The sequence below is a fragment of the Diabrotica virgifera genome, chromosome 9 (assembly GCF_917563875.1).
Source record: "Diabrotica virgifera virgifera chromosome 9, PGI_DIABVI_V3a".
Classification (NCBI taxonomy): domain Eukaryota; kingdom Metazoa; phylum Arthropoda; class Insecta; order Coleoptera; family Chrysomelidae; genus Diabrotica; species Diabrotica virgifera.
Genome location: NC_065451.1, coordinates 181,113,204 through 181,126,190, shown reverse-complemented (window position 1 = coordinate 181,126,190; position 12,987 = coordinate 181,113,204). Strand labels below are relative to the sequence as shown.

At 35.5% G+C, this 12,987-nt stretch overlaps 1 protein-coding gene across 1 annotated transcript in view; it reads left to right on the top strand.

Moving 5' to 3' along the window:
• The window catches only part of LOC126891865 (choline transporter-like protein 1), a 224,822-nt gene that overhangs the window by 175,371 nt on the left and 36,464 nt on the right, over nt 1-12,987 (top strand). Inside the window, exon 10 of the mRNA XM_050661191.1 lies at nt 3,763-3,992. Coding sequence (XP_050517148.1) covers nt 3,763-3,992 — 230 coding nt within the window. The remainder of the gene's footprint in view (nt 1-3,762; nt 3,993-12,987) is intronic.

Genomic DNA, 12,987 nt, shown 5'->3' with positions numbered 1-12,987 from the left:
CGGCACAGTGGCGCCGTAAACTCCAGAAATGCTTTGGCGGGCTGCAGTTTTTGTTGTTTTTTTTTCGTTACCTATTCATTTTATTCATAACATACTTATGAAAAATAAAAGAACACACTGTCTACTACACATTATGACGTATCCATATTTTACTTTCTTTGCACCCTAAGGCCACACCACAGTAGTGGTTGCCCAAAATCAATTTTTGATTATTTTCTTTATTGGTTCTCCTTTTTTGGGTGGTTCCGGGGAAAATATGTGGGTGCATTATACAAATTTGTAAATAATACTTGTATATGGTTAATCGCTGAAAGTTTTGTTACTCTAGCATAAGCGATTCCGATTGTATAAAAAGCCTATACCAAAAAATCAACCACTTACTTGTGATTAATTGCTGCAGGGTTTATTGGTTTATTCTTGATTTCCATTATAGTTAGGAAAAAATAATTTTTTTTTAAAAAATCTTTTTTAAAAACTTGTCAACTTTGGGGCACCACCCCCGCTAAACGGTGGGTGATAGACATATGCTGTCGGGAAGTAAATATGTAGTAGAAAATATAGTCCTCTTCATTTTACTATTAGGCAAATTTTTTGCAAAACGTACAGGAAGGGCTACGTTTCGCAAAAACCACAAATTACACCCTTTAAAGGGATGAAAAAGGGGGGTTCCGGGGCGAATTTTTTTTAAGAAAAAGTTAGTCTCATAATAAGCACCCCTTGATTAATCAGAAAAAAAAAATAAAACCGGACTTGTGTCCATTTTGCGAGGTTCAACCTCTGTTTCATACACTAATAAACACAATATTTTACTTACGACATGCCCAGGGCCGGATTTAAGGGAGGGCAGGCTGGGCAGCTGCCCCCACATTCCGGGGGCCCCCACAAAATCCCAAACATAAAAAAGTCAGCACATTATTCACATAAAATAATTTTTGTTTTATGTAAACATAATTATGTATATCAAAATAATTTCTTATTTATCGTTATCTTGAGTTGGCACTACGCCACTGAGTATAATAACATTGATCAAAACATTGCTTACTCCACATTTACAAAGTTTGAACTTAAATTTGAGCCATACTTCGCTCCTAAGCCTACAACTTATTTGTCTTCTAAATCATATTCTACGTCATGCATATTTTTTAAATATTCTCCTTTTCATGAACATTTTTCAGTGCGTCACAAATTATAGAAAAAAAGGTAAGTCCGTGATAATACACATTTATGACATTTATTCTAACGTGACATTTTAGTTAAATCTGACAGTTGTCAAATTTTATTTTCAATTTGGAATAAAACCAAATCAATTGTGTCTATTGCATTTATAAAATGGTATTTTCTTTCATTTGTATAGTCTTATAAATTGTACAGATTATATTGATAATATTATTATTTTATTTAATAAATAATTCTTTTTTGATTATGGCGCCATCTATCGACAACTAGAATAATCACCGAACTAGAATAATTACCGAAGTATTCCCAGACGTGCCTTTTTTTCTGTCACATACAATTTAATGCGTTAGAGAGAAATCGAAAAACTGTGACGCACTGAAAGATGATCATGAGAAAAAGAATACCCTTTTTGCATGGATTGCAAAATACTCAGAACAAATCAAGTGGAATTTTTGTTGAGTCATAATTTGGTTACGAGTTTGACCTTAAATTATCCCGTTGACAAAAATTGTGGCATAAGCAAATCTGAAAATCTGGCACTAAATCACTCATTTGTTTTTTGTTTTGTGACTTTGTGCTACTTGCAGAAAGAATAATAGTCAGCTGTAATATTATTTACGATAATCTAGTAAAACAGCAATATTAGGTACTCGCCACTCACCTGTTTGTATTATTTCGTACTGTTACCCCTGTTGAAAAAGGTAAGTTTTTACTTTATTTTTGTGATAGCCTAGAAGTTTCCTATCTAGTATTTGCAGGGTTGGGACTTTTAAAATATAAAAATTTAAATAAAGTCATGCTACTCATACAAACATGGTCAGGCCAGGCCAGAAAATATTTAAGTTGTACATTGGATTGTTAACTGATAAATAATTGGGATACAAGTTTAAATGCTAATTTCTAAAATCATTCAAAAGGTGCGTATTAAATAAAATTGTGCTGTGTGCTCTCATTGTTACCGGTACCTATAAGAGTCCATTGACTCACGGTTTTTTCTGAAAATTTTAAAGAAAATTTTGAATTGACATGAAATTTGGCATACACATAAATAATAACATGTCAAAGAAGAAAAGATAATTTTGCCAATTTGTGCTTTTGCCCTAGAGGTAAGTTTCGACCCTCCTCGGGTGTGAAAAAATAAGATCAAAATAAGTCCGGAAATGGATAAACTGACGAATTGTCAGCAACTTTTGTTTTATAGCATTTTTTCACTAAGTTAACACTTATGTAGTGTTATTATTTTAGTTATTCATCATCATCAGTAGCTCGACAATAATTTTCGGTCCTGGCTTGTTCTAGGATTTTCCGCCATTCTGTTTTGTTCCTTGCTTTATTTTTTCAGTTGGTAATCTTAAGTGTTTTCAGATCTTGTTCCATGTATCTAAGTTTGGGTCTTCCCTTTGACCTTCTCCCTACTGGTGTTTGCCTCATTATATGTTTTGGTGTTTCGGTCTCCAACATCCGTTCATCATGGCCCATCCAGCGCAGATCTTTATGGATGTTATGACGTCGGGTTCGTTGTATGCTGCGTAAAGGGGTTGTTTCTCTGGTATCCGTTTGATGCAGTATAATTCCATCATATAGTGGATCTCTGTTTTTTTTTAACTTTTCTTTGAAGAAGTCTGTTATTATTTCAGTTATTTGCAGTAAATTTGCGAGTAAATATGTTCATTTTTCAACAAAAAAAAAAACACGTTTTTAGACGGTTTTTTCCAAATGATTAAAAAAGTGAGTATTTTATCGAAAAAACATTCTTATCGAATAAGTGAAAAAAATGGTGTATGCATGAATTCTAGAGAGCAAGTTCAGCCTTGCTGTCTCTAACTACAGAGGAGAGTGATCATTCTCAAAACTAAAGTTAATTAAAAATCGCCTTCGGTCTATGATGAGCCAAGAGCGTTTCATCTCTCTATAATGAGCATTAAACAAGATGTCTTAAAGGAACTAAATAGATATGTCAAACATAATTAAGGAATTTTCAATTCAAAAATCTAAATAATACCCAGACTTTAACCATAGGTACATTTTACAATATTTATTTTTAATATTTTACGGTAACAAGTTACACCTCTTGTATTTTTTATTATTTAAAAATATATTTATAAATGTAGATCAACATTTTTTTTATTTTTAAAAGTTTTAAACAATTTTTTAATGGTAGGAGGTAGGGTCCCACACCAATTCTGCCCAGGGGCCCCCACACCAATTATTCTGCCCAGGGGCCCCCACTGCCTTAAATCCGGCTCTGGACATGCCACAAGAAAACAAAACCAGAAAAACAGTTTCAGAACCTGAATAAAATTGTTTTATGTTTTATTAATTTCGTACTAATACATCCAGGAATTTTAAATGTAATGATTTGTTTAATCGTATATAAGATTAATACGCCAAACCAGGTGTACGTAGACATTAATCCACACAAGTCCTCAATACTTAGAATTATTTATCAATAGCTATCTACAGTTGAGTCCGCGAATCTTTACCCGTGCGTCATCATTTAAAGCATACGAAATAAGTAGATGATAAGTCGGAAATTGAAATTTACTAAACGCAACAGTATATACTAACATTTTATATTTATTTTAGAAACAAGAACAACTTGGACAGTCCAATTTGCACCAGTACTGGAGTTGTCTTCAAGTACCATCTTGGTAGTATTGCATTCGGATCTTTTATAATAACACTAATTGCTATCATCAGAGCTCTTCTTACTTCTTTGACCAAAAACAAGGCAGTAAAAGCAATAGTCGATGCTTGCATTGGAGCACTTGAAGATTTTCTCAAGTTCCTGTCGAAAAATGCTTACATATTAATCGGTAAGTAATGTTGCTACTAGGATCATTCGTAAAATTAGGTTCCCTATGCTGCTGAGAATGAGTGCGACGTATTGGGAGAAATCTGACAACACTTCTTTACAAATCAACTCACCCTCTCTCTCACCCCGCCACTTTCGCCTCGCTGCATTGTTCAGTGTCGGCCTAGCGGCCTTCGAAGATGGAGGTCACGGTCACTGTTACCGCCAATGTGAAATTCATGTTTTATTGAAAACAAGTTTAAGCGCTGTTTCTTATTATAAGAATTTCGACCGTGCGATGGTTAAAATCTGCATAGTGGCTAGAGCAATCAGGTTTGAAACATCGCACGGTCGAAATTCTTATAATGTCAAACAGCGCTATTGTAACGTATGATTTTTCTGTTTGAATGGGATATCTTAATAAATGACTAAGTTTTACAGAAATAGGCTAGCTGGATATTTAAGAGACTGTATCAAGTGGACTCAGGAGAGGATCAGGCCGTATTTGCACGCCCGAAATAAGACGGTACCTAATGAAGTACTAGAGTGTTAAGAAACTAAAGTAAAATAAGGAAAGAAATGTAAAAAAAAGGAACTACTGACCCAGAAGATATTCCGAAGTAGTGTTGAGCGCCAGGGAAGGATTTTATAAATTCTTCTCCACGTGACCTATATTGCTGTACCTAACTAATACTACTCAAAATGGTAGGATAATAAAACATATATGTACAACCAACAAATTTAATGAAAAAAATACCTATAACCCCTATATACAATTTTATATAAACTAGCTAATTCCTGACGTACTAGGCTAGTACGCTCCTGTCTGCAACGCAGCTTTTACAGTAAGAAAAAAAATGTATTGAATTTATTACAAAGACAGTTAATTATTGATCTACCTATGTATATACAAACTGACTATGAATGAGGATTAATATTGGCCGACAATCCCGAATCTGATCGGAGGTGACAACCTGACTACAATACCTGACAAATGGAATAAATATTAATAAATAAGAGAATCTACGCTAGATATTGTGCACAACATCGTCATAAATCATAATCCCCAACTATTGTAAATAAGGATATGAACTGGGAAAAGATTAAATTTGTTGAACAATGTTGAATATTACTATGTTAACTATATTTTTAATGAAAATTGAAGGTATATTATTATTAGAGAGCTTATTTTTAAGTTATTGACACAAAAATAGTAATTGAAAAATATTATTAGAACAAATGACATGCAATTTTTTTACTATAAAAACCTGTAGCTACAACTTAGGCGTGTTGCTTCTTCAAACCCTGTGAAGCTGATGGTGGGAGCGCCAAATAAGGTATCCTCCGTTTTCCCTCAATCCTTGGGAGATCCTCAACCAAAGGAAGGTATGACAAGGAGGTACTTTCCCAGTATCAACAAAAAACTCAACTGCTATTCCAAAGAACCAAAAAAAAACATCCAATTTACATCCAAAAGAATTCCCCAAAATAATGTTTCATTCCATAAAGGCAAACTAAAGTATTGGTTGGCTTAATTTCCTATCTTATCTTCTTTCTTCCATGGCCATTGCTTTTCAAAAAAAAATATTGGAAACAAAACTCTTCTTTTTCACTCCACAAATCCAAAACAAAATAATAATAATTCCTTCCAACGTAAACTGCTCTGCTATAAACGAATATTTCAACCAAAAAAAAGTATTCTTTAAACAATGGCCATGGAAGAAGTTATGGGTTCATCCAACGAGATTGGAAATTCAAGTGACAATCCGCTCCGCTGGCGATATGATATGCCCCTCCGTCGGAAGCCGTACAGCCACACGCTGAGACCAGAATTTCCCCAATCTAGTACCAACCTTATATTGTATTTGGTCCCAAATTTAGGTAACCCGTTCTAAGCACGAACGCATAACTGGTTGCATACTTGTTAGGTGGCTTATAGGAATAAATATAATATTATCGTAACGATGGCACTCACCGTTACATTCCCCCATTACTCGGAAAAAAAATTGATCGTATGAACAATTTTTCCATATGTACTTACAAATACTCAATGCAAGTATTCATAGAGGAAAAGTCACGCTGTGGGATCCAACACAGGCGTGAACAAACCAAATAGCAAAAATATAGTACGTACCTAAGAATACTTCACTACTCTAAACTAACCTATCGGAGGACATCGTCCAAATTCGTAGGACCAGTACTCGGTGACATATATCCTAAAGACCAAATTGTGTTCCAGTTGATTTAGTAGATTTCTATAAAACCCCAAATTATAGTCAACAAGAACACCATAACCACAATATTCGAATACAAAACTTAATATAACCTATATGACGACTAACTTACTCACACTTACAGCTGACTCGATCGATTATACCTAACCGCAAATTATGAGTCATGTAAATGGGGTAGTCTTAATGACCAATATATCACATATGGTACCAACATACATAGTTAAGGTTTATTATAACCCTTTGCTAAATTTCATAATTCAGATAAATTCTAATCAAAAAAAATGTCGAATGGGACGAGTAGTACAAACTGTTCTATCGATGGACAACAGATTTAAATAGAGCATATCCAAAGTGAACAGTCAGTAGAAATCTCGTATCCAATTCTCAACATGCCAAAAAAAATAGACCACAGTATAACCTAACCTAAATATAAGAGTCATTAACAAGAAAGGGGAAAATTTATTGTAGCAAGACTTTTATCCTAACTTGATCCGACAGTGGACAACAGATTTATAGGGAAGCATATCCAAGGTGGAACAATCAGGCAGATTTAATTGAGCAATGCTACAACTTAGCGCTAAATGTGCTAATAATGATTACATATTTGTTACCATGACCCTAACTCAACTGATCATCAGATTTGTATCAGATTCAATGGGAGATCTATCTAAGGGTAACTAACCGAATAATTGACCTAACAGAAGTTAGCTTACTCTGGGATTCTCTAACTATAGCTATAGCTACAACAGATTGATAAGAATGGCCAGAAGAAGCTAACCAATATTTCGAAGTCATCTCTCATGAAAGAATTCAAGAAGTCACATATCAATAACTCTTATAAATAAATCCAACTAAGGAAATACTAGAGAACAAGTAAATCAATTTCTAAAGAAACTGCAGATTAAGAAAATGTTCCCTAGTTACTCACAGACAACAGGATATTGATCCTGACCCTAAGGTACATATGAACAAAAAAAAATTTAGTTCCTCGGAAAGATGATGCTTGAACAAAATAATCCCTCGGTGAATACAAAAGCTACAATATTTCAATATAGTAAAGAAGTTACCATCATTATCAGAATAATACAATAGTAAAACTTAAGAAGGATAGATAAACATACAAGTTAAGACTAAGTTTCTTCAGAATGAATGTAAACTGAAAATCGAATAAGAATGCCTAGTGCATGATTAAAATGATGATTAAACATTCTATCATAAAGATTCAGCATCTGAACTAATTGAGGTATGGCTTGGAACTAGACAACTGTGAGCAATGAAATCTGCTTCCTATCAGGTGCACAGTCGATAAGCAACAAGTCTCGAACCCACGTATTTGCATAGCCAAGCTAGGCAAACCACTTTCCTAAGAAATGTTCACTACAATAAATAATGAAATGGTTTCACAGTCTTCTAATCATAAATTTAATCTCAATTAACTTTATCAAAATTTGGACACATGAAGTATAACTTTGGAATCACACTGTATACTAAAATTGCATTTACCCAAACAAATATCACAATGACTTCTTTAGACAAAAATAAGCTAATGTACCAAGGAATCATGCTAAGCACTGAAATAACTTTCCAGTAGAAAATACAAAATTAAACACAAAACTAAACCTATTTGGTAGATACACTAATCTACTAGTGACGACATATATAAGCATAATCACATACAAGGTGTTAACAGTTCCATACCAGTTCAATATTAAGCCCAACTAAGCTAAATCTCAATAATAAACTAATGACATCTCAGATACATAGAATATGGAAAGCTAGAAAGACTACTATAATAGATAAAACATAGAGTCCCTATCTGGTGACTAAAATCAAAATCCAATCGTTAACCTATTCATTGAACAATCGAGTATTTCTAAAGTTTAGAAAGAGGAATTAACTTGATCAATATTGTTAAGTTAATCTTCTTCTTCTGATGACGAAGTTTCTAAGTCGTTGACAGTATTATCTGGTAATAAGTCCTTTATATGAAATCGACCAAGTTTCCTGTTGGACGAACTATCTTTTAATTCATATATTAAAGGAGAGATTACTTTACTGACAACACATGGGACATATTTCTGACAAAATTTGGCAGAAATAGCATCACCTTTACTTGACTTAACAAAATTACGTTTTAATACCCGATCACCAACAAAGAATCGCAAATCTCTTTTCCTCAAATTGTATTGACTCTGTGACTTAAGGTAAGAAGATTTTAACTTCTTTCTGATGTCTGCAAATATTGGAGGCAAAGTCTGAATATCCTCTAAACGATGAAGCTTCTCAGAGATCTGAGGGAGATTTGTGGAATTGTCCGAAATTAAACCAAAATAATCACCAGACAAAGCAATATTCCTACCAAAATTTAAATAAGCTGGAGAACATTGAGTAACTTCATGGACCGAAGTTCTTATGGCTTGAGCTATTGAGTGAATATACTGGTCCCAAGCTCTGTGATCTGGATATGTGTATGATCTAAGGGCTGTTACAATACTGCGGTTCACTCGCTCACTATGATTAGCTTGCGGATGGTATGCAGCATTATAAAAGATCTTCTGAACTTTGTATTTAGTTAGAAGGTCTTTAAAAGCCTTAGACACAAATTGAGGACCATTGTCACAAGACACAATTTGGGGAACACCAAACAACAAAAAGACTTGTTCCTCCAAATATTTCACAATGGCAGGGACAGTGGCATTCCGAAGAGGAAAAACTAGTGGAAATTTTGTAAAGTAGTCCACAACCACCAAACAATAGGTATAGCCATTGTAGCTACGAGGATATGGTCCAATCAGATCCATGGATATCATCTGCCATGGGAAGTCAATGTTCCTAAAAGTACCCATTAATCCAGCTTGTGGCATAGTACTTGGCTTGCAAGTAGCACAAACTCTACATCTAGAAATATATTTCTTGATATAGTTGCGCATGCCAGGCCAATAATATAATTCTGCTATCCTACTAAATGTTTTATAAGAACCAAAATGACCAGATGTCACATTATCATGAAATGTACGAAGAATTTCATCCCTGTTTGTTGTTGGGACGACAATTTTCCAATCAGACATGTTAGACAAAGCTTCTACTGAACTAACAACATGCTTATAAAGGATATTATTTTCTACTTTAAAATCAGGATACTGATCAGGTGTTTGAGTAACCTTTTCCAACATTTTCTGATACCATGCATCCGGAACTAAGGTGGATAAGTCAAGAAGATTGACATCAAATGTTCGAGACAAAGCATCAGCTACTACAACACCATTTGCCTTACGATGGACGATATTATAATCAAATGCTGACAACTTACAAATCCATCGAGACAAACGTTGGGAGGGGTTACGCATAGAATGCATCCAGAGTAAAGAACTATGATCAGTAATAAGGGTACACTTACGACCTTCTAAATAGTAGCGGAAAGCCTCCAAGCCATGAATAATAGCAAGGAGTTCACGCTCGGTAGTGGAATAATTTTTCTGGGCCTTATTGAGCTTCTTACTAGTATATGCTATGGGGTGTTCAGAACCATCTTTCATCTGAAAGAGTACACCACCTGAGGCGGTATTTGAACAATCTGTCATGAGATAGAAGTGTTCACTGAAATCAGGTGAAGTCATGACAGGAGCACTGGTAAGAGCTTCTTTAATGCGATGAAAAGCATCATCAGCTTCAGGAGTCCAGGTGATAGTCTGGCCCTTTTTCCTATTCTTAAGGAGGTCAGTAAGGGGTGATAATAAAGTAGAATAAGAAGGCACAAATCGACGATAGTACCCACACATGCCCAAGATCCTACGTAGTTGTGTAGTAGTTTTAGGAATGGGGAAGTCCTTAATAGCGGTTACTTTATCAGGGTCTGTTCTCAAACCTTGATGATCAACAACATATCCTAGAAATTTCAAATTAGGACGACAAAAATTACATTTCTCTAAATTAACAGTGAGATTAGCCTCTTTAAGGCGTGAAAATAATTTCCCCAATATTTCAATATGTGACGAAAAATCAGGAGTAACAACTATGATGTCGTCTAAATAATAGAATACGAATGGTTCGAGTTGGGGACCAATAACCAAGTCCATCAAACGACACATTGTTTGCGGAGCTGAAACTAGACCGAAAGGCATTGTGACAAATTGAAATAACCCTTTACCACTGACAGCAAAAGCAGTATACTTCTTACTCTCTTCGCTTAACGGAATTTGTAAGAAGGCTTTGGATAAATCGATCGAAGAGATATATTTGGCATTCTGAAGTTTGCTAAGAATTATATCTATCCGAGGGATGGGATAAGCATCTCGATTAGTAGTGATACTATTGAGTTTGCGACCATCGAATCATACTCGGAATGATCCATCCTTCTTCTTCGTCATCCATAACGGCGAACAATATGAAGAATTTGAACGTTCGATAATGTTTAGAGAGAGCATCGAATCAATTTCTTTACCTAAATCTGCTTGCCATGCCTGAGGTATGGGATATTGATATTGTCTAAACGGAGTTGAAGTGTTCACTTCGATAGTATGAGATATTAAATGTGTACGGCCTAATTTATCTTTGGAAGAGAGAGAAGAAAATTTAGAGATAATATTCTCTAACTGGTTTTGTTCTAAGCTAGACAAACTAGAGAACTCACGAATGGCACTTACAGTTGCGACATTAAAGGAAGATATAAACAACGAAAAATCTGAACAGTTTAATGTACTATTAAATGCATTTAAGAAATCCATGCCAAGAATTACAGAATTTTTAACTGAAGGGATAACATAAAATGTAATCATTTTCCGAATATTGGCAACTACAATTTCTGTGTCAAGTTTACCTGTAATTGACTGGATTGCACCATCCGCGGTAGAGACTTGCAGAGAAGAAATAGGCATAACATTAATATCAGTGTTTTCTAACAATTTCAGCGAATACGAACCTATTAAAGAAATGTTAGAGCCACTATCTAATAGAGCTAAACAAGATTGTCCTAAAATTTCAATTTCAAGATAAGGTCGGTTATCATTATGTTTCCTAACTAATAACGAATTTATATCAAAATCCAAAATATCTGATTTATTTTCAAAATTATCTGGTATTAACATAGACATATTGTTATTATTTACAACCGTACAACCTGGTATAGAATTTGGAACTGTTTCCTCGTCTTGATTATGCTTATTACTAAAATTCCAGTTTAAGACTGGAGGGAATAATCTACGATCAAGCGAACCGTACGAGTCAACCAAAGTGTTACCAACAATTACTTTTTCCCTGATTTCGGTTTGCGTGCTGGTCTCCGGTTGGAAGTGTTTCTTCCTTCCTGAGAGGGTGTGTTTGAGCTGCTGGCGGGTATTGGACCTGAAGCTTCGTCTACAACTGCGGTCATATTCCCTGATGGGGCTGCTGTTTGAGGAACGCTCAGGGTACGAGCCTTTGCATGCTCGTTTCCCGAACACTTAAAACAGTTACGTTTAAGCGTATTTTCTCTACCACAACCGTGACAGAAAATCCGTGTTTGGGGTCTGGTACAATCACGAAATGCGTGACCAACACCCTGACAATTCCAGCAAGACAAAGAATAAGTAGTCACAGACACATTCGGTGTATGGGGTCTAGATTGCCAAGAACGATTTCTCGAGGAGTGAGAGTTAAATCCAGCACCAGAATTAGATGTTGTAGGGGGATGAAAAGACCAGGATAGAGTTTCCTCTAACCGTTTACACTTATCTGTCAGGTCTTCGATAGTGGCTATATCAACCAGTGCCAATTGGGCATGGTAAAAGGGTAACAAACATTTTAAAATTATCTTTATTTTTGCATGATCTGTTAAAGGAGTATCTAAACGACTACACATACCCAACATGGTGTTAATAAACATAGTCACTGATTCTCCAGGTTTCTGCTTGCGGTTCTTGATCTCGTCTAAGAGATCAGTTTGGAAAGAATAAGGCAGAAAATCGGATTTTAGTTTCTGAGCCAAACCAGTCCAAGTGGTAAAGCTACCACGGTTGTTCATAAACCACGTAAAAGCATGGCCTGTAAATAATTCGGCAGAAGCCGAAAAGAGATCTTCCTCACTCACACCTCTCGAAACACGAAGACATTCTACCCTATCTAAAAATGAAATTACTTGGTCATAATGACCTTCACCAGAAAACGAAACTCCCCACTTATGTACCTGCACAGGCTTGGGATGTAACAAGGAATTAGAGGCTAGAACTGAAGAAACAGGAGTGGACGTGGCTAGAGGATTTACTCGAGAATCGAGTTCACCTTCTAGACTGAGAATCCTAATGGACATAGAGCGTTTGTAAAGTTGTTGCTCCTCATCTGAACAACATAATAAGTGGACACGACCAGAGATATGAGCAAGACGTGAAATGTATCTGGAATACATGCTATCATGGACAGTCCCTCTAAAATTATTTATCTTTTGCGTAAGATCCTCTAGTGTCTCATTTATTCTCTGTTGTTGTTCCAGGAAAGGAATAGCTGCAGCTGAAATCTGACGGAAACTCCTATTTCCTTGCTCCTGTTTAAGAGCACCACGCAATAGACTGCGTTTTCTATCACATTTAGCGGCTTCTTCAACCTCTATTTCCCTTATCCTCAGCTCATAATCTAACTCCTTAACTAACAAATGTTCTGGCTGAAAGGTACACATGGTGATAGGGAAAGAATTAGTAACAATAAACCCAACCCAACAACGACAAACCGAACCCACCCCAACAAACTAACGACCCAATTAACCGACAATCTACTAAACAAGCTGCTCAACCGACGAGCTGTTAAACTAACGAC